This window comes from Leopardus geoffroyi, chromosome B3 (genome assembly GCF_018350155.1).
Source record: "Leopardus geoffroyi isolate Oge1 chromosome B3, O.geoffroyi_Oge1_pat1.0, whole genome shotgun sequence".
Lineage (NCBI taxonomy): Eukaryota > Metazoa > Chordata > Mammalia > Carnivora > Felidae > Leopardus > Leopardus geoffroyi.
The window spans coordinates 135,843,573-135,866,127 of record NC_059337.1 but is presented as its reverse complement, the minus strand read 5'-3'; the positions used below and the strand labels follow the sequence as shown (position 1 = coordinate 135,866,127).

General features: G+C 55.1%; 1 protein-coding gene across 2 annotated transcripts in view; it reads right to left on the bottom strand.

The window, feature by feature from the left end:
* The window catches only part of RIN3 (Ras and Rab interactor 3), a 123,732-nt gene that overhangs the window by 25,268 nt on the left and 75,909 nt on the right, over positions 1–22,555 (bottom strand). For both annotated transcript variants that reach the window (XM_045448283.1, XM_045448282.1), the window contains exons 4-6: positions 19,344–19,416; positions 11,024–11,115; positions 1,973–3,532 (exon numbers count right to left, since the gene is read on the bottom strand). In XM_045448283.1, coding sequence (XP_045304239.1) covers positions 1,973–3,532; positions 11,024–11,115; positions 19,344–19,416 — 1,725 coding nt within the window. The remainder of the gene's footprint in view (positions 1–1,972; positions 3,533–11,023; positions 11,116–19,343; positions 19,417–22,555) is intronic.

Below are 22,555 nucleotides of genomic sequence, written 5' to 3'. Positions count from 1 at the left end.
GAGGGAGACACAGAATCCGAAGCAGGCTCCAGGCTCTAAGCTGTCAGCACAGAGCCTGAAGCAGGGCTTGAACCCATGAACCTTGAGATCATGACCTGAGCCAAAGCTGGATGCTTAACCGACTGAGTCACCCAGGTGCCCCTGGTAGAATTATTTTTGATGTCTCTCTTTGAATTCTCAAATCCACTTGACTCTAGTTTCAAGAATACAGTATATCCAGAATCTAACTTCTTACCACTCCCATGGCTACCACCTCAACCTGGGCTATCTTTTGCTTGAGTTATGTGAGTAGCCTCTTGCCCTGGCCCCTTTTTATCCATTCTCGGCACAGCAACCAGCATAATCCTGCTAAGGCATGTTTGATCACGATATTCCCATGCTCAGAACTCTCCACTGGCTCCCATCTCATGCACAGTAGAAGCCAAAGTCTTCCCCGTGGCTTAGAAGTCTCCCCCGTGATCTGTTCTCACTCATCACCTTGCTAGGTCCCCTGTGCTTATGCTGCTCCAGCCCCCCCCCCCCCCCCCCCCCCCCCCCCCCCCCCCCCGGCTTCCCTGCTTTTCTGCCAACTGCCAGGCTTGCTCCTGCCTCAGGGCCTTAGCACCTGCGACTTCCTTTGCCTGGAGAAGTCACTCCACAGCTATCTACATGACCTATTTGTTGTTCAAATGTCATCTTATGCAAGAGGCATCCCGATCAGCTACTGGAATGGGATTTAGTCAGCTTTGATCTCACAGCAACTCTGCAGCCTACACGTCATGACCACCCCCCTCTGCAGATGGACCAGCTCCGGCTCTGATGGTGTGGGTCACAGCTAGGTGGGGCTGAGCAAGGATCTGAACCCATGGCTACTTGCCACCGTGGCTGCTTTGGGTGACAGTAGGGAAACGTTCTTGGGAAGTCTTTTTATTTTATTTTATTTTTTTATTTTTTTTAACGTTTATTTATTTTTGGGACAGAGAGAGACAGAGCATGAACAGGGGAGGGGCAGAGAGAGAGGGAGACACAGAATCGGAAACAGGCTCCAGGCTCTGAGCCATCAGCCCAGAGCCCGACGCGGGGCTCGAACTCACGGACCGCGAGATCGTGACCTGGCTGAAGTCGGACGCCTAACCGACTGTGCCACCCAGGCGCCCCTTGGGAAGTCTTTTTAGCTCCACCCCATCGCCGGGGAGCGGGGAGGGTCTCAACTACTGCCTAGTAAGGGGAGGCCCCCAGGTCCTGTCTATCTAAGAACACACCTGAGCTGCCCTATCCCTGGGGGATAAGGGAGGGACCCACGCTTTCGTGGTTGAGTCCCAGGAGAGATCCAGATAACGCCTTCCTTCCATGCAGGCCTGGGCCTGGTCCATGTCTGGGTTTGGTGCTGGTCCTAGCTATCTGCCCTCCTCATCACACCTCCTTCTTCCCCTTTGCTTCTCCAGCCTGTGCGACAGGACGCGCGGCCGCCCCGGTCCACCTCAGCCCACTGCTGCCCGTCCTTTCAGGCCCGCATCACGACCCCACTGCCCCAGAGCAGAGCAGCTACAGAAGCGGTGACCCGAAGGCAGGGACTTGGCGGTTGGCTTCCCCCGAAGCCTCTGGCTCTTGTGGGAGCTGGGCTGAGTCCTTTCTTCATCTACATCCACAAAACAAGAGAGGGCTGTGGCCCATGCCCTCTGGGGGCCCGGCATCTCTGAGAGCCACCAGACCTGCGGAGACTGCTCTGGCCCTCCGCAGCCACGTTTGTTTGTACCTCTTTTGCCTCCAACTGCTCCTCGTGACTCGTCTCCCTAAGAAAATCAGGAGCACCTGGGCGGGCAGGGGGCGCGGGAGGTCCCGCCGGCCTCGTATGTGGCTGGGGTTCTCCCACCGTCTACCTGGCCCAAGGGCAGAAGTTGGAACGGCAGAGGGGTTCGTTCACGGAAAGGGTGGATTGTCTGGAATCGGCCCTCCCTGCTGCCCGCGCCCGGCCCCCCTGCCCGGGACTGACCTAGCTCCTCCTCGGAGTGCAGGGTGGGGTCCACCAGGGCCTTGAGCTCGGTGCTCTGCAACAGGTAGCTCTTGAGCTGGGTCATCATGGTGCGGATCTCCTGCAGCATCTCCGTGCTGGAGGTCTGGCGTGCCATCATCTCCAGGCTGTAAACTTTGTAGTCCTGCACCAGGTTTCCGAAGTACGAGGCCTTGTCCTGGGCCAGCTCCACCACCTTCTTGTATAGCTTGCGGTTGTTGGAGAGGAAGGCGTGGAAGACATTGGTGAAGCTCGCGAAGCTGAGGCGGTGGCGCGCCTTGCCCAGGACCGCCGAGGGCTTCTTCTTCCCGCCGGAGCTGCCGAAGTGTTCTAGCTCCTCCTCCGTGCTGCTGGTGGAGTAGGAGTCCTGGTCTGTGGCCGAGGCGGGCACTCCCAAACTGTCCGCGAGCGAGGCCAGGGAGCCCTTGAACTCTGGAGAGCTCTGGGGTCGGGCACCGGTCTGGGCGTGCGGGCTCTGAGTCCTGGTCTGGGGGTCGGGGCTTTGGCCTCCTCTGGACGGACCGGGTGTGGGTTTCTCACGGGCTTCCTCCTTCGTGGGAGGCTCCGTGCTCTCCGAGGGGCTCGCGAGGCCCGAGGCCAGCTGCTGGGAGATCCGTCTCCTCCTGGGGGGCGGGACTGGGGGTTGCCGGATCTTCCTCGGCGGCTCTGGCATGCTGCCCGGATCACTGGCCTTGGCCACCGCTTCCTGACCTTGCTCTTTGGTCCTCGGAGGCCGCTCCCCAGGACTGTCTGAAGTGCCCCGGGGAGGCAGGCTGAGTGTGGATGCCCTACAAAGACCCAGCTGGTCCCCCTCTGCTGCCATCCCCCTGTCCGCCTTCCCTGCACTCTGGTCCTCCAGGGAGACCTTCTCAGAGATGCGGCGTCTGGGAGGAGCCGCCGGGAGGTTCTTCTTCACGGGTGTCGGAGGGGCAGGGGTCTGCGGCAAGGGGCTAGGGGGCAGCCCTGGCTTCACCTCTTCCTCCCTGAGGGGGCCCAGGCCTGTGGGAGGGCGTGGAGACCTCTCACAGGCTGCCATGGGTGGCTGGCTTGGAGGGTCTGGGGGGCCTGGGGCATGGGGTGCAGGGTGGGGGACAGAGGCTGGGGGCGTGGGAGGAAGGGGCTCTGGAGGCGGGGGAGCAGCCACTGGGGGGGAAGCGGGCAAAGGACAGGCCAGAGCAGGAGCAGGAGCAGGGCCTGGAGGAGGCTGGAGGGGGCCGGCGGGATGGAGAGGGGGTGCCGGGGGAGGGGGTGCTGGGCGGCGAGGGGCCCACTTGGAGGTGGGAGGCAACGGGCGTGAGGGACAGCTCTCAGGGGGTGGCTGGTCGGCAGGCAGGGCACCGCCACCGCAGTCCTCGATGAAAATAGGATTCACAAACCACAGGCGGTCATTTCCTACTGACAGCTCGATTTCACATGAGCAGTTTTCGTAATGGGCGCTGGACTTGAGGCTGGAGGCTGGCGGTGCTCCGGGGGCTGGGTCTCTCGGGGGCTCCGCTGGGCTCCCACCTCCTCGCCGGGGGTTCAGCGAGGAGTCCCAGAAGCCTGCAGAAACGAGAGAGGGAGAGGCTGGTCAGTCCCAAGGCCTGGCCCCCTACCTGCCCGATGGCGTCAGTGGGCGGGGTGGGGGGGCAGGGCCGGTCACAGCATTTGCTTCACTGCTCCGATGGCTGTTTCCCCTCCTGGGCTGTTTTAAACCTCTCCCACCACTTCCTGCCTCGAGAGGGGAAGCCCGGCTTGATCCTCCCAGGCGCTGCTGGGGTGGGGCCGGGACACGGCGGTGGCAGGCAGGGCTCCAGTTCTGCCCCTTGGAGTGAGAAAGCCCCCCACGGAGGGCACCAATGGATCGGGGTGCAGGCATGGGTGGGGGGACAGAAGGCAAGGAGGTCGGCAGCCGACCAGCTGGGTGCCCTGGGGCAGGTGACGTGACCTTACCAGGCCTCTGCCTGGTCATCTTTAGAACGGAGGTCCCCACAGGGAAGGGGCTTTGGGCCTGTCCCGGCCACCGCGGTTGTTTGTGCGCAGGGAGAACGAAGCACGCACCGTGGCCTGTGAATTCAGACCTGACCATCCAAATGGGGGACACCGGCCCACTGCAGAATGCTTCTGTCAATCTCCGTGTTAAAACAGGAAAATGGCCCACGCCCTGCATTTGTGTATCTGTGTGTGTGTGTGTGTGTGTGTGTGTGTGTGTGTGTGTGTGGTGAAGGGGGTGGGTCAGAAAGCAGGGGATCCTCCACTGCTGGCTGGCTTCCAGCACATGCCTCTCTCCTGACCCACCCCTCACGGACAGCCCACGGCCATGACCACCAACGCAGGCCCGGCCCGATCCAGATGTGGTTGGTCCACGCCAGGCTTGTTCTGGGTAACGGGCTTGGAACGTCCCAGCTGAAAGGGCATGGGGGGTTGGCTAGCTCAGGAGTTCTTGGGTACCAAGCCCTGTGGAGAATCTGAGAGAAGCTTGGGGTCCTTCAAAAAAGGGCACGGGGGCACAATGTTTTGAGCACAATTTCAGATGGTCTGCAGGCCACGCTGAACTCACTCAAGCTGCTCCTCCTGGATAACAGCGGGGACTCTAGCCTGTTTATTTTTGAGAGAGAGAGAAAGCAGACGAGGGGGAGAGAGAGAGGGGGACAGGATCCATAGCAGCCTCTGTGCTGACAGCAGGGAGCCTGATGTGGGGCTCGAACTCACACACGGTGAGATCCTGACCTGAGCTGAAGTCGGATGCTCAACTGACTGAGCCACCCAGGCACCCCACCCCCTCTTTTCAAAAAAAAATTTTTTTTCAGCCTGTTAATGTTAGACACTGATAGTGCACCGTCCCTTGTTAACGATGGGGCCAGGCCTCCAGCCTCCCGTCCTAGAGCTCTTACCTTCTGGGAGGGATTCATCGGGAAGAAAAGTACCAAAAATAACATCAAGAACAATAACAGGTGCAAACATGTCTTGGGTTCTGGCTGTGTGGGCCACTTGCTTTACACGGACCATCCCACTGACGCCTGACCACAGGCCTCCGGTGTGAGTCCTAATATTGTCCCCATATCACACGAAGATGAGAGACCCAGAGAGATTCAACAACTGCCCAAGGTCACAGGTTGGTGAGTGGAGGAACTGGGATTTGAACCAGGTCAGGCTAGTTCTGAAGCCTGTGTGCTCACCCCCCGCGGTATGTGCCTTCCTTCGTAGGAACTTGCGACACATCCTGGGGTCAGAGTGATAGGGTGGTGTGCACCCCAGAACTGGCGATGTGGTAAGAACACAACAGCCTCTTGAGGGCGAAAGAAAGAGGCCACCACAAGATGGCTGGCAGGACGATGGGGCTGCCGGGACGCTGACTGAAAGCGAGTGTGTGCATCAGGAAGGAGAGCGGGGCTCCCGGTTCAGCCCCGTCCTGGGCAGAGACCCCGTGTCGGGCATCCTGAGTGTCGCGGCCAGCTGTCTCCACAGTAACAAGGGCGACAGACTTTCACGTGACCGTTCCCCATTTGCCAAGCCCTGCGTACATCACAGCCACTACCTGAGGACATGGGGTGCCCGGGGTGGACGGGAGCCTCTGGGCTCTCTCACGTCCGGGGTGGGATGCTCCTCACGACCGTCTGGGCCCTGCACTTGGCTCTCTTGGGCAGCTACTGACCTCGCCGTGACTGATCCGCTCCCCCGGGGTGCTTCACACCAAGCACACAGATGTTCTGGCCCCGAGAGGCGAGCATCGGAAGTGCCGAGCCCTGACTACACAGGACCAGTAGAGAGTCATCTCGTCTGGAAGAATTCCCAGCAAAGAGAAGCCAGTCTGGCTCAAGAGTGAACTGGCAGCCGCCCCACATGTGAGCTGAGGTCCCTGATGCTCACCACCAAGTTCTCTGAAGACCTTCCTTTGGGTAAAGATGGTAGTCATAGGCTAGATGGTGAACACAACTGTCACCGATGCCTGGACGTTCTCATCATTGCTGTCTTAGATCGTGGCCATAGCCTGCCCACAGCCCCATCCAGTTTCCTCCTTGGGACACCATGCTGGGCTTGGTTGCTCTTTGTTCAGAATCACTGCCGACCCTTTACTTTTTTTTTAATGTTGGTTTATTTTGAGAGAGAGAGCGAGAGAGCGAGAGCGAGAGCGTGTGAATGGGCAAGGAGGGGAGGGGCAGAGAAAGAGGGAGAGAGAGAATCCCAAGCAGGCTCTGTGCTGTCAGTGCAGAGCGCAATGTGGACTCCATCCCCCTAACCGTGAGATCATGACCTGAGCAGAAATCAAGAGTCAGACATTAACCGAGTTCTCTGAAGAACTCACTGCCAGCCCTTCAGGGTGGCATTCGAGGCCTATGGGATCTGGCACTGTGCATCTTTTCCAACTTCACCCACTCGCTTCTTCCTGAATGTGTCACGGGCTGCCCCACCTTAAGGTCTTGGCTAATGCTATGCCCTCTGCTTGGAATTCTTTTCCTACCCTCTCCACCTGGCAAACTCATACTATCTGTCACGACTCAGGTCGACAGCCTGCCTCAGCATAGCAAGGTGGGTCCATCATGCACAGAATAAAAAAAAAAAAAAAAAAAAAAAAAAGGACACATTTTCCACCACTCAGATGTAGATTCTGGCAGGAACAGACATTGGGGTTCAGAACGACGGGCCTGGGTGACTAAGGACTGCTCCCCTGCCCCTAAGCTATGCCTGGTGGCTACGCTCTGGCAGAGCAGAGGCCTCAGAGCCAAGGCCACTCTGGGGGTGGGGGGAAGCTGGGACCTGAGGATCTGTATCTTAGGGTCTGGGGGCCTGTTAGGGAACCACAGCAGCAGCACAGGCCTCTATGCTGGAAAAAAAAAGGAAGTAGGTAACTTTCTCTGTAGCCTACAGAATGCCAAGGCCAGAGGAGAACCGGAACACTGTCGTGCAATGCCAGTGGTTGGCAAAGCTGGGGGCGCTTGTGCCCACTGGCATCCTGCCAAGCCCTGGCTCAGCGGCCGGAGATCCCCTGAGCACCCGTATGTTCACGGCCTCTGGGCTGCTACAGACTGAGGCAGGTGCTTTGCCGGCCCTGTAGCATCCTACAGCTCGGCCGGGGACGCCTCTCACCAGGTGCCCACTCCTACGATCCTCAGAGGGGCTGGGCCAGGCCGGGTCCTGGGCTGTAGGCTCTGAGGGCAAAGATGATGAAGGTTTCACCCTTGGGCGGGGGGCGGGGGGCGGACTCGCGGCAGGGCAGAGAGGGGATGAGTAAATGCAGCAAAGCAGTCCAGATGTCATGGAAACAGCCTAAAAGTCCTCCGAGTTTAGCGAATCACTGTTTTTTGTGGCATCCCCAAGATAGGCTGTTGGACAGTCATTCACACATGACTTTTCACTGAATTTTTAATAACTAGGAAATTTCACATTGTATAATGTAAAGGAAAAAGCAAATTACATGCAAATTTGGGAGAGCTATAGAACATGTGCTTTCTCTGAACATATTTTAAAAATATTAAGCATAGCGGGTTCCTGGGTGGCTCAGTCATTAAGCATCAGACTTCAGCTCAGGTCATGATCTTGCAGTTCGTGAGTTTGAGCCCCGTGTCGGGCTCTGCACTGGCAGCTTGGAGCCTGCTTGGGATTCTCTCTCTCCTCCACTGTCTCTCTCTGCCCCTCCCCAACTTGTGCTCTCTCTCTCTCTCAAAATAAATAAATACACTTTAAAAAATATATTAAGCATATATAGATTGCAAGCGTGTCTGAGAACCTCTACAAATCTGACCCCTGGTTGCCATTAAGTACTTGCTCTAGGTTCCCCTTGTGCTAAGAATCAAATGCATGCAGTTTAATCCCCATGTCAGCTTTGCGGCCCCAAGACAACCCCTCTGCAGCCTGGCTTCCTATTAAATGCCAGCCTTTCCAAGGCCAAACCTGGACTCTCTTACACAAGCACCCGCTCTGGGCCACCACGTGGTGCTGACCCTGCAAATAAATATCTCTGTCTTGGCAACATCACCCCTGCCTGAGCACCAGGGCTTTGCCGGGAATTGGATTTTTATCACATTCTACTCACTGTGTAAAAAGTGAGTAGAATGCCAAAAAAATTACATTGCAGACACTTGGTGATAGGAGGAAACACACAGCCTCACAACTTCTTCCAACTGCAAGGTCAGCGGGTGGCATGAGGCTGGCACCAGAGCCCGGCCCGGGGGAGGCAGGGGGTGTTGTCGGGGAGCAGGGACCCGCGGTTAGGGAGGAAGCCAGCGAGGCAGCTGCTGCTGCCGCAAAGCCTGGCTGGCCTTTTGCTCTGTTTCTTGGAGACTCCTCAGTGTCCCTTCACGAAGTCCCCTTTCATCTCTGCCAGTTTGAGGGGGCTTCAGGTCTTTGTCATGAGAATGCCTTGCCTGGAATAATGAGATGCTGGGGGCACAGTGCCCGGCGCATCCGGGCTCTTGGCAAAGCTGCTCCCTGCATATTTGGTATCATCGTTACCGGTGAAGGTCGGGAGGTCTACAGCTGCCCATCTCAGAGGCACCTCTGGCCTATGAAGGCATGTGCACTTCGGGCTCTGGGTCTCTGTCCATTCTGGGCATGGCCTAAAAAGTTAACCCTTCCTTGGCCACAGGGAAAAGTGATTCTGGAGGCCTTGCTTTGCATTACAGCCTCTAGGGGGCGCCAGGTCTGACCAGAATCCTCTAGTTCCCAGGCTGCCGCGCACCCGGGTTCCATTTCAATCCGCTTCTCAGGGAAGCAGGTGCTGACAGACGAATCTGAAATGCCACTGTCCTCCCAGACGGCAACCTCTCTTCTCCACTTCCGTAAGGTGCCTGAGGTCGAGCACTCCCAGGACAGAAGGGCTTGTCTCTTCCAGAAAGGAATGTGCCTCTACCCAGGGGAGAAGATTCTTTTAAACACAGTGTGTGTCTAGGGTTTAGCGGGGGCAGCCATGTTTCTCCAGGTGAGCAAAACCTTTGGGGAGCCCCTGGACACCTGCCTGTTGTGTAATCCCTACCAGTTTTTTTTTTTTTTCTTTTCACAATCTAAGTGCCTGACTTAAGCTTTAATTGCTGAGGTATCCATTCCAAAGAGGCATCCTTCAACGGTATTTTGAATAAACACGTCGCCAGTCACAAGACTAGATAACAGCCAGGCGGCCTCCCTCCACTGAGGCTCCTTTGTTCTAGAGATCTTGGTTGATTTAGACAGCTGACCATTTGGGCCACTTTTATTTTCTCTCTTCCTGCACATTAAATTTCCCTCTCATAGTTTGTTTGAAAGAGAGAGAGAGAGAGAGAGAGAGCGAGAGCTCACACACCCATGCATGCATAAGCAGGTAAGGGGCAGGGGGAGAGACAGGATCTCAAGCAGGCTCCACACCCAGAGTGGGAGTGGGGCTCCATCCCGTGACCCTGGGATCATGACCTGAGCTGAAATCAAGAGTCCGAAGCTTAACCGACTGAATCACCCAGGCGCCCCATCCCCCCTCATGTTTTAAATTCACCAATTAAGAGTGAGCCTGTGAAACCCTAGGTTTCCACTGTCAACCTCCAAAAAAGCAGAACCCCCGGCCCACATGTGCTTTCTCCCCATGACCTCACTGTGGGGCCCCAGAGGTGCTATGTAGTTTCTAGGTCTTGTAAGCAATAAACCTTTCTTTTTCTTCTTTTCAAATTTTTATTTAAATTCTAGCTAGTTACCGTACAGAGCAATATTGGTTTCAGGAGTAGAATTCAGTGATTCATCACTTCCATACAACATCCAGCGTTCATCCCAACAAGGGCTGTCCTTAGTACCCATCACCCATCTAGCCCATCCCCGCCCCCTCCTTCCATCAAACCCTCAATTTGTTCTCTATCTTTAAGAGAGTCTCTTAATAAACCTTTATTTTTTTTCAAAGTCTCCTGATGGTTGTTGCTGAAGGGTGTCTTGCAAACGTAATAAGAACCACAAGGGCCGGTCCAGCCACAACACTGGTCACTTGTAGGCCGAGACCCACACACGGCACGGCCTGAACCCCACTGTGGGGCCGAGGGCTGGAGCAGGCAGACCCCTCCCGTCAGAAGTAAACCTCTCCAGATGCAGCCCGTGCGTCTCACTTTCCCTACTGACTTGTCCTCGGACTGGCCCCTGACTGCTTGCTGCAAATCTACTGTGAAGGCCATGGGGTGCAGGTGAGGGGCAGTGGAGAGGTCGTGCTTGGAGTCAGAAAGCCCTCGGCACGTACCCCAGCTTTGTTCCTTCTGCCTGGGCCACCTTGGACAAGCTTCTCAGCTGTGCTCAGTCAGACTTGATTTTGTATTTTTTTTTTAATTTGAGAGAGAGAGAGAGAGAGCGTGCGCATGAGCAGGAGAGGGCAGAGAGACGGAGACAGAAGAATCTGAAGCAGGCGCCAGGCTCTGTGCTGACAGCTCAGCCCGACGCGGGGCTTGAACTCACGAACAGTGAGACCACGACCTGAGCCGAAATCAAGAGTCAGATGCTTAAATGACTGAGCCACCCAGGCGCCCCGATTTTGTGTCTTTGAAATGGGGACACAAGGATTACACGAGACAATGCCAAGCAAGTATGGAGCACCGAAGAGTGTCATTATGCCACTTTAGACCTCAGAGGAGACGTCACTTGGGCTGTGTGAGTTACAAACCTGTTACCCATCCCGCATTCAGCTCACGGTCACGTTCATGCTGCTCTTCTTTCTGGCGAAGCGGGGGAGGCCAGGGGGGCGGCAGGGCTGGTGCCCAGCTCTAGCCAGCGGACAAAGGCCTGGGAGTTTGGCTCGGCCTTTCCCAGAGCCACGTCCTGACTGCGGGTCAGCTTGTGCTGGTCCCGACTGGCCCCGGCTCCCCCAGACCCAATAAGGCTGCGCATCAGACCTTCTGGGTAGCTGTAAAAGGTGCCACTTTGGAAACTGGGAGAGTTTCCGGGCTATGGGAGCTCAGCAGCCAGGGGAGGGGTGGTCCCACGGGACCTGGGTGGGACTCAGCATCCAGCTTGGCCTCAGCCCAAGGGGCTGCCCCCGTGCATAGGTGGGCAGCAGTCCTGAGGCCCCATTTCCAAAAGCCCTGCCACCTGGCCTGAACCTCGGCGGGGACTTACCCAGGCCCAGGTTGGAGATGGTCTCGAGGTCTGTGAAGCTGTGGGCCTCAAGGATGGCCTGGGGCAGCTTCAGCGTGAAGGGCAGCAAATCTCTGTGGAGACAGGAAAGGTCGGAGGTCATGTGGGGGAGAGGGACCCATGTGTCCATTCCCTGGCCCCACAGCCCATAAAGGAAGCAACCCTGATGGCTGATGGGTCTCCATGAAGACTGGAAGCTTCCCTGGGGGCCCAGGAGCTGAGCCCTGTGGCTGAGGGAGCAACCAGTCGGCTCTAGTCCTGTGCCAGCACTGAGGGACCCGGAGAAATGGGAGATTGTGCTTGGGAGTTGTGGGGGGTGGGTCATGGCTTCTCCCTGGTTTTCCTGGCCTGTGGGAAGCCCAGGAAGTTTCCTCTACTGGTGCTATTCTGGGTAGTGACCCAGCCCTTCCTGCCTGCTAACCATTGTGGGTCCACGCTGAGACGGGCAGTGAGCACATAGTCGGGCTTCCCCTGTGAAGGTTACCAGTCGGCCCCTCCGGGCAGGCCGGGCCTAGACCCAGACTGCACCCTCAGTGCTCATTCCCAACTCAGGCCACCACTATCCCAATCTCTAACTTTGAAGGATGGCGCAATTCATCCCTGTGTTGCCTCAGTTTACCCGGTTGGCTCTCTGGCCTGCCAGCAGGGTTTCCAGCGGCTCCTCGGTCACTGTGTATGTCGTAACGGCCTGCAGAGTCCCTCAGCTCATTTGGTGCCCACCCCCGACCACCAGGACAATCTCCTATGCCCCCTCACCCCCCTTCTCTGTGTGCTGCTCAAGATGCCGTCATGGTGGCTGCAGACCACCCCCAGCCTGGGACCCCTGTGTCCACGGCCTTCCCTGGCCTTGGCTCTGCCCCCTGCCTCTCCCACCAGTGCCTCGCTTCTGCACCATAGACCCTTCTCTTGCACTCAGGGGCCTCCTGGCTGCCTCCCAAAAGGGCATGCTCATTTTCCTGTAGGGAGTATGCTTTGCTATGCCGCACCTCTGAGCTTTGCATAGAGGGAAGGCCTCCTCTTCCCCCCGACCACATCTACTTAGATTCTACACATCCTTTGAGGCTGTACCATGGAACCCCTCCTTCTCCATGACCCAGTGTTGTTCAAGGACTTCATCTGTCCCCACTCCCTGACACTTCATCCAATTCGACACTTCACCCAGGAGCTGCCTCTTCTGATCCAAGGCAAAGCACCCAGAGGACAGAGTGTTTGTTGAGTGACTATTATGTGCCAGGTACTGAGCTGAGTGTTTGCAGGCTTTGTGTCACATGATATTATTACTATGATGACAACGACAACGACGACGATGATGATGATGATGACTGTATCACAGCATGTGGGTGGGTATTAATACCTTTGTATTACTTAACGCTGGATCAGAATCCCATGGGAGGGCTGCTAAAAATGCAGATCCTCAGATATACGTGCATGGGCTCCCAGGGTCAGGTCTGGGGGTGGGCGAGGAATACACACACACACACACACACACACACACACACACACACACAAAGAGACAGAGTGAGAGAGAGTGTGTACAGGCACATGAGCAGGGGAGGGGCAGAGAAAGAGAGAGAGAGAGAGAGGGACAGAGAGAATCCCAAGCAGGCTCTGTGATGTCAGTGCAGAGCCCAGTGTGGGGTTCATCCCAGTCACCCTGAGATCATGACCTGAGCTGAAGTCAAGAGTCAGACGCTTAACCAACTGAGCCACCCGGGGCCCCAAGAATCCATATTTTTCACCAGCTCTCAAGGGGATCCGGATGGACACAGCCTGGGATGGGAATCACAGCCCCCAAAACAAAAGCTATCCATACAAATAAAAATTGAGCGCCTCTCCGGTTGTGTGTATGTGTACGTGTGTACCATTAAGTCCCTTAAAAAGCATTCACAAAAACAGAAATTTGAAAAATGGAATAATGCTCCAATGGAATAAGCATGAATGTTCCAACATGTCCCCCCACACGTGGGTGGGTCAGCCTGTGTACCTCCCAGGGTAGGAGATGCCCGTCCCTAAAGGCCTCTATTCTACTCAGTGGTTTTTGAATGTTTTGACCATGACCGCCAGTAAGAAACACATCTGGCATCTCGACGCAGTGTATACTCCCATGCACACGCTCTCTCCCTCACACACACTCATACACACACATAACTAAAGCAAGAGTTTAGCAAAACATGACTTATTCTAACTTATGTGAGACACATTCTGATATTTCCCAGTTTCATTTAAATTTTCCTTTAATTTTTTTTTTAATGTTTATTTATTTCTGAGACAGAGAGAGACAGAGCATGAGTAGGGGAGGGGCAGAGAGAGAGGGAGACACAGAATCTGAAGCAGGCTCCAGGCTCCGAGCTGTCAGCACAGAGCCCGACGCGGGGCTCGAACTCACAAACTGTGAGATCATGACCTGAGCCGAAGTCAGTTGCTCAACTGACTGAGCCACCCAGATGCCCCTAAATTTTCCTTTAAAAGGAGAGCAGTCCTGATCCACTAGATTGATTTTATGATCCCCTCCAGGGTGTTTCCTAACACTAACCACCAATTTTGCAATTTTCCACACACCAACAGGGTGTCCCACGAGTTAATTCCATTCTGGTGCTAATTACTTAGAAGTAGTGTAGCCCCTACAGGTTAGGGACTCCGCCCCACCTTCAGAAGCCTGTTGTAAGTCCCGGACCACCTGCACTTCCCGACTGACTGGCTATAACTTGCAGGTTCCCACAGCCCCCTCCTCAGGTTTGACCATTTGCCAGAATGGTGCACAGAACTCAGGGAAATGCTTTCCTTACATTTACCAGTTTATTACAAAGGATACAACGCAGGAACAGCCCAAAGAGGTGCATAGGCAAGGTACGGAGGAAGGGGCGCTGAACTTGGATGCCTCTCTGGGCGCGCCACCCTCCTGGCACCTCAGTGTGTTCAGCAAGTGGGAGGTGGGTGGGTGGGGCTGCAAGTCCCAGCCCTCTGAACACTTGGTCTTCCTGGTGACCAGCCCATCCTGAGGCTCCCTGGGGGTCCTGCCTATGTCAGCTCTTGGCACAAACTCAGGTATCACTAAAAGGGGCTCATGATGACTAACAAAAGATACCCTGTCACTCAGGAAATCCCAAGGGTTTTAGGAGCTTTGTGTTGGGAACGGGGACAAAGACCAAAGCAAATATATTTTCGTGTTCTACTATACTCCCATTATAATGGGAGTATAAACAGGATTGAAATAAAAACAGGGAGGGAGACAAAACAGAAGAGACTCATAAATATGGAGAACAAACTGAGGGTGGCTGGAGGGCTTGTGGGAGGCGGGATGGGCTAAACAGGTAAGGGGCATTAAGGAATCTACTCCTGAAATCATTGTTTCACTATATGCTAACTAATTTGGATGTAAATTTTAAAAAATAAAAAATAAAATAAAAAAAATAAACAGGATGGAAAAACACCACATACCAAGTATACTATCTCATTAATGCTAATTTTCTCTTCCTCTGAGGGCTGGGCAGCCCTGCCCAGTTCCTGTAAAGCCTTGGGGTGACCTGGGGAATGCTTATTTCCATGGAATGTCCTGGCTTGTGGGAACAGTATGTGTCCCCTCAATGCCCCCATGGCACCCCCAGCTCCATCCCCTGAGAGCCCTTGGGTGACTTTTGTGGTTTTGAAAGTTCATCACTGTAGAGGGAAAAACATGATCTTATTTTGGTAAATTTTTTATTAAAATAATTTTTGTTTTAATTTTTTTAATGTTTTTATTTATTTTTGAGAGGGAGCACACACGAGTGGGAGAGGGGCAGAGAGAGAGAGCGAGACACAGAATCCAAAGCAGGCTCCAGGCTCTGAGCTGTCAGCACAGAGCCCGACGCGGGGCTCGAACTCACAAACCGCGAGATTCATGACCTAAGCTGAAGTCGGACGCTTAACCGACTGAGCCACCCAGGCACCCCAAAACATTTTTGTTTATTTATTTTGACAGAGAGAGAGAGAGAAAGTGCAAGTTGGGGAAAGGTAGAGAGAGAGAGAGAGAGAGAGAATCCTAAGCAGGCTCTGCACTGTCAGCATGGAGCCCAACATGGGGCTCGATGGTCTCACGAGCCACAAGATCGTGACCTGAGCCCAAATCAAGAGTCAGACTTAACTGACTGAGCCACCCAGGCACCTTACTTTGGTAAACTTTCCAAGTGATAGAGAGGGAGAAGGTGAAAACCAGCATGAACTTCGACAGACCCTGCGAAACCCCTAGCTCTGCCAGTCCTGGCTGGGTGTCATTTCCTTCTCAGCTTCCCGGTCTGACGGAGGGGACACGATGCCCTCCCACGGGCTTGTTTTGAGAATTCAATGAGCCGGGGCATAGAAAATGCCGGCAGCGCATGCCAGCACCTAGTGGGGGCTTGTGTGTTTCGTTCCTCCTCCTAAAAGCACAGGTCATGGGTGCTTCCCAGCGTGGTCGGGCTCCTTCCCTCTCCGCCGCTCACCGGCACCAACCCCAGGTAAGACCACGGCTCCTGAGGAAGCTGGGAAGGCAACGCCAGAAACAGCTTTCTTCAGAGGCAAAGAGGACCAGCCTACCACCCCGTCCCCCTGGGAAAGGAGGGTGGTAGCTTAGTCACAACATTGTGTAGTCAGGCCCGAGGGTCTCCACCCTTCCTTCCTCATTTCAGCTAACGGCACCCACTTCACGAGGCTAGACGCCTGGCCCCTGGGTGCGCTAAGGATTTGTCCTCGCGGTCCTTGTAAGGGGCTTGGTAGAGTGCCTGGGGCACAGTCAGTGTTCCAGAAAAGATCCAGTGTGTTCACGGCCCTGTTGCCCAGGAGAGCAGCCCCAGCGCCCCCCTGGCTCCTCTGTTCCCTGACTCCCTTCTGCAGTGGCTGTCCCCCCCCACCCCTCTCAGTTCCTCCAGCTGGCGCTGGGGCAGGGGCCTCCCCGCAGGCACTGCGTGGCTGCGGTGGCCCTGGGCTGGTCTCCCCTCTCCCCTCCTCCCCTCTGCCGTCTGCTGCGGCCACACAGGTGTGCTAGAGTGCGGCCCGACTGGGAGCAGCAGTGGGGCTCACGGCAGCCGAGGAAGGATGTCCCCACAGCTCCCGGGCTTGGTGTTCGAGGCCTTCCATCTCATCCCCACCCACGTGTCTAGCTCTCCCACACAGCCGTTCCCAAGCTTCCCACCACCAGTCTTCCCCGCTGTGCGGTGTCCTCTACCTAGAATTCTCTCCCTGCTCTTCCTTGCTTGGTCTCCAGTGTCACCTGTTCCACAGGAAGGCCTGGACCCTCCCACCCGTGGAAAGGGAGGGCTGCAGGGGAACAGCACATGCACTCTCTAGGCCCCAGGCCCTGCATCGTGTGCTGGGAAGAAGCAGCTGGGGTTCGGGGGTCCAGATAAGCTTGTGTTCAAATCGGCTTAGGACTGAGCTGTGTGACCTGGGCGGGCGACGGCCCCAGCCTCAGTTTCCTTGTCTGTAACAGCTGTAAGAACACCCGTGATGGCCCCTGGAGTGTTTACGTCACGCCAGGCCCTCTGGCAGGGCCCTTACAAGGAACTTTGTGTCTGATTCTTAGCACAACTCGGGGGCAGGGGGCATCAGCCTCTGAAGTGGGTCCGTAGATGAGAACACCTCCCCACAAGCCAGCTGTAGGGGTTACAAAGAACTCTGTGGGCAGAGCGCAGACCAAGCCTGACTCTACACAGATGCCTGGTCAATCAATGGGAGCCGGTTTGCACAGTCTGCTGCTGCCCCACCCTGACCCCCGGATGCCTCTTACCAGCCCTGCCCACCCATCGCCCAGCCTCAGTGGGGTCTGCTCCCGGGGACTGGCACCTGTGACCCTCAGAGGGTTGTCCTGAAGGCTGGGGCCTCACTGTCTGCCCCACTGACCCCGCGGAGAGCCACAAATGCCTCTGTCATGGGGGCTGGTCGGGTGGCTTGGTGGGTACGAAAGCCTAGCCCCGCTGGCTTTAAGGTGGACAACGCTGAGGTCTCTCTTCTGCTCCAGAGCCGCCCTTGGGATCCTGCTGAGGCTGGGATGGCCCCTGCAATCTCACCTCTGCTGGACTCCTCTCCCTCCCGCGTCCTAGCTTCCCCTCCCCCTGCCGCTCTCTCCTTGGGGGCAAGTCCTTTAGCACCACCTGTATGCGTGCCTCTAGGAGAGCCCTAGCTGAGCTATGACTGCGCCCCACCCCAGACCCGCTGGGTCAGAATCTCTGGGGTAGACTCCAGGAGTCGGTATTGTTTTAAAATTTCTTGTCCTGTTTATTTGAAAGACAGAGAGAGAGAGGCGGGGGAGGGGCAGAGGGAGAGGGAGACACAGAATCCAAAGCAGGCTCCAGGTTCCCAGCTGTCAGCACAGAGCCTGACGTAGGGCTCGAACTCACGAACTGTGAGATCATGACCTGAGCTGAAGTTGGAGGCTTAACTGACTGAGCCACCCAGGTGCCCTCAGGAGTCTGTATTTTTAACCAGCTTCCTGGGCGACTGCAAAACCCAGGCAGGTCTGGGAAGGCTCTCTAGAGCCCTCACACCAGAGGACCATCCAGCCCGGAACGTTAGGGTGAGCACTCTGAAGCGGGGCCCGTGTCTTCCCGCATGGGGACAGGGACGGGGGAGCATGTGTTCCCAAGGAAAGTGCTGGCTCTATGCTGTGCCACCTTGGCTACCATCCCCTTGAGAGATAAGGCATCCACAGCTAGGAGAGGCTGGATGACAGCGAGGTAACGGGTCTCCAGCTCCTGGCCTGGGGCTCTTCCTCCCACAGCATCTCACTCCTCACAGACGGCCTTGGTGCTGACACCAAATACGGTAATGCTGACTTCGAGACATACGGGCTCTGTGCCCTGTGATCTCGTGGGTTCCCTGAGCAGCTGAGGGTGGGCAAACAGGCATCTGTTTTTCTGGAACGCAGAGAAACAGCAGCCAGAGGCGGAAAGGCCGGGAGGTGACAGCGTGCGCTTGGTGACTATGGCTCCAGATCTCTCTGGACACAAAGTCACTACTCCAGCACACCCTCCCAGGGCCCAACCCACGGAAACAGAACCAGAACGCCTACTAGCTGCTGGGTGGCTCCTTTATCCGCTTTCTTTCTCTGGCATGTGTCAGCGGGTATGAGCATTCCCATTTTACAGAAGAGGAAGTTGAGCCTCAGAGAGACGAAGAGACGAGTGCAAGTCCTGGGCTCTGCAATTATGTCATTGTTCATTTATTCATTCCAAGCACCAAACGCCATGCTGGGCACTCTCTCCTAAGACAGGAACTTCTCAGAACAAGAAAGCTCCCTGAGAGCTCGGCAGGTCATAACATATGGAGGGCCAGGGGGCCTCTGCCGCTCTGCCTCGGAAAGAACATGCCAGATCATTGAAATTATTGTGAGAGGCACACAGTGTGGGGGGCGGGGGCGGTTGTAGCAAAGATCATAGACCTTGGAGATTTACCTACTTTCAATCTCCATCCCGCCATTTACCACCTATGTGACCTGAACAAGTTACTTCTCTCAGCCTCAGCTTCCACATCTGTGAAATGGGAACTTCCCTCAGGGAACTGTTCGCAAGACTTACAAAGGTAATGGATATAAAAACTCTTAGCACAGTGCTGGGTACCGGAGAGCCCTCAACAGGTGCTGGCTGTTAGCGGCTGCTATCACCCAGCATCACATTTTTTTGCCCATCACAGCCCAGGAGGGTTCCGGCAGGTGGGAAGGGCATACTGGGTTGAGCACGGGAGGCAGCAAGGATGGTCTCTCGGACGCATGGAGAAGCGAGCCTGGAGCCCTGGAACCCAAGGCGTCCTGTCCAGCCCTCGTCAAGGGCCTGGAGCTGAAGCCATTATGACACCAAAATACCTTTTTACATCCCTATTGGCCTGCAGCCAGTTCTGAGGAAACAGAGCAGCTCTGAGGGTGGTGATCAGTCACTCACCCCACCCAGCAGCTACTTAATAATCACAGGCTCTGTCCCACTGAGGGGTATCAGCCCTTCCTGTTGTCCCCACAGGAAGTGCCATCTATAACCCCTGCAACAGGGCGGGTCAGGTCCTCATGGGACTCCGGGCTGTCCTGGAAGCTGGAGCACAGGAAGTTGGGGTAAGGGGCTGTGAGCCAGGGGGCAGGTGGTGACGAGGGAGGGGACCTTACCGGCCAGACTAAGATAGCATCAGAGCCAACACCTCCCTCATGGTTACCAGGACAAAGCCAGGGACCGTCCCCTCTCTGTGCCTCCTCTGGGCTGAACCTTTCCTTCCCTCTGGGGGCTCCCCTGTGACCCACACCCCCACCCAAGGGTGCATGAATGTCGGTTGCAACCAGATGCCCTTCTGTGGGGCCAGATCTACTCACCTACTGACACAGTAGAACGCGATCAGTCTGAAGATGTCCTCAAACACAAGAACTGAGCCTTCCAGGTACAGTACTGAGGAGAGATGACAAAAGCTCTGGATGAGTGTCCCTGCCAGGCGGAAAGAGACTCCCTGAGGGTTGGGGCCATATCTGCCGCCTTCACAGGGGGTCCCAGTGCCAACCACAGTGCCTGGCATCCTGCAGCCTCATACACATCAGCTCCTAACCAGACTGTAGGCAAGTGGGGACTGAACTTCTGTGGTGTTAATCCACTGAGATTTCAGGGGACTATTACAGCAGCTGGTTATCTTTGATATACAGTCATCATTTGGGGCAAAATGACACAGGAGACTCTAGATCGTAAAAGCAGAATTAAACATTGAATTGATGAGGGTCATCTCAATCTGACAAGGAATTGGGAGGGGCCAGCAGGGGGCAAGTTGCCCAGTTCTGTCTGGGTCTCCAGGAGGTGCAGGAGGGCAGGACCAGGGCCACTGGCCTTTCACCCAAGAACCCTTGGACCTGTTAGAACCTTACTTGATTTGGCTATATGGGTAATCCAAGAGTGAGGGTGACCCTGGTATTTCCCAGCTCTGAGAACAAAAACGGATCAAAGCACTTGCCCAAGATGCCATCCCAAGGTGGATATGGCTCCTTGGAGGGGCACGGTGCTGGGATGTGCCTGAAGGTAAGTGGGGGTGGACCGACCAAAGGGGAATGTGGCACCCTGCTTTGGGTCCTCAGGACAAGGGGCCCTCAGGACAAGGGGCCCAGAGAAGCTAAGCCATTTGGTCGAAGTCCACTGCCCATCTTGGCTGTCATGCAAGTTCATGACCCTTGACTGTCATCCCAGGGCTCCATATGCCCAACAGGTGATGCTCCCTGTGTTGGGGATCCCCCGCAGTGAACTTTCTCAGGCACCAGAGATACCAAGAAACAGAGGGCCACACTTCAGTTCCAATTTCCTAAGGTTCTTCTCTCATCTGTGTGGTGGAGGGGAAGTCAGGACCTGGGTCCCAGGCCTGGCTCCAACCATGGGTCAGGGCCACCACCTGCAAAAGGAAGGAGCCCTTCCAACCATACATCTAGATAACAGGAGGCTGTTCTGTTTTCAAAGCCTAGGACAGCATTTCACTGCATTGTGCTCTGCGACACGGGCACACACGAACCAACATGTTTTGTTCAGATAGCTTGGTATCATTTTATTTTATTTTTTATTTTTTTCACATTTATTTATTTTTGATAGACAGAGAGAGACAGAGCACAAGTGGGGGAGGGGCAGAGAGAGAAGGAGACACAGAATCCGAAGCAGGCTCCAGGCTCCGAGCTGTCAGCACAGAGCCCGACGCGGGGCTCGAACCCGCGAACTGCGAGATCGTGGCCTGAGCCGAAGCTGGATGCTTAACCAACTGAGCCACCCAGGCGCCTCTGAATAGCTTTATTTTTATATTTGCCTTCTTTCAACATACTAGATACTGTTCTAAACGGTTAACAGGATTTTTAAAAAGAAGTTACACTCATCATCTATTTATGGCAAAGAAGTAATGGTTTCCCATAGACACTTTAAAAGGGAGTTTAAAGAAAAACGCTAAGTAAATTTTTTTTAAATGTTTATGTATTTCTGAGAAAGAGAGACAGAGAGGGACAGAGACACAAAATCCAAAGCACAGAGCCCGACACAGGGCTCAAACTCACTAGCCATGAGATCATGGTCTGAGTCCAACTGACTGAGCTGCCCAGGCGCCCCAAGAAAAAATACTAAGTCGATTAAAGTACCAGTGGTACTTGGAAGGTGCATACAAATGACTTAGAAACATCCATCCCTGGAACTGCCACCCTTTGTGAATCAGTAGCAGTTGGGGCGGGCCACAGCGCCACCTAGTGCTGGCATTTGGGGCATCACCGACTCTCTCAAGAAGCGACAGGCCAAGGGAGCCCCGGGCCAAAAAAGACAGCCTGTAGCCTCAAGAGGTAGAGAGAGCTCCATCTATCAAGCGGGAAAGTAAATAAAGACTTCCTTGCGAATCCTTCAAGGGGAGGCTAGTAGTGATGCATGCAGAAAGCCTAGCGTACCTGGTGCGCGTACTCAACAGTTAGTAGCTGTCCCTAGCCACGGGGACACGGGGGCATGTCTGACCTTTGCAGGACACACTTGAAACTTTTAAGATAAAGTCAGCCACTCCCTCTTCTGCGAGGACAGCATCCCTTCACACCACGGACACCCCTGGGGGAGCTCCTGCGTGCCAGGGCCAGGGTGTGGCCCAAATCTGAGTCTCCCCTCCCCCAGTACCCAGCACAGCGTGTGGCACGCAATTTGGGAGATCACTATGTGTATTACGTGTCTATCTGGGAGGGAGACCCCGGAGGAATAGAGGCCTCGGGACACTTTGGATGGCTCATCGCTCTCCCCCGCAGGAGTCCAAAGGGACACCTCAGACCGGAGGGAGTCCCGACAGACAGCTTCACATCATTCTGGAGCACGGGCTAACGCAAATGGGTAAGCGTTCGGCGATCCTAATGTTGGCTGGGCTTAGCTTCCAGGACCGTCCAGAGTTCTGTGCTGTACCGGCCTGGTGCCTCGTGTGAGGGCGCCCGGGCCCAACTGCCCAAATATGAACATGCCTCCGTCACTCTGTTGCTTACCCTCTCTGTGCCTTGGTTTCTTCAGCTATAAAACAGGGATAATAAAGTATCCACCTGTTATGGGTTGAATTGTGTCCCCCAAAAAGGTATGTTGAGGCCCTGACCCTGATTTGGAAATAGGGTCTATGTAGGTATCATCAAGTTAACATGCAGTCAGACTGGATTGGGGTGAACCCTAAATCCCATGAATGGTGTCCTTACAAAAATGCGTAAGGACGTGGAACACAAATGCAGAGAGGAGAAGGCCACATAACGATGCAGGCAGAGATTGGAGCAAGGCCTGTATGAGTCAAGCAACACCAGAGAGTGCTAGTTGTCACCAGAAGCTAGAAGAGGGGCATGGAACAGATTCTCCCTGATCTGCAGAAACAACGAACACGTTGATTGTTGATTTCTGACCTCCAGAACTGCGAGAAAATAAACCTGTGTTGTTTTAGGACCACAAGTAGCACAGCGGTCCTAGGACACTAATGAACCCACTCATAAGCAATGCTCATTCCCAGAAGCCGCTAGAATGGTGCACAGCACGCTCAGTCACTGACAATACAGGATTACTAAACCGTAACTTT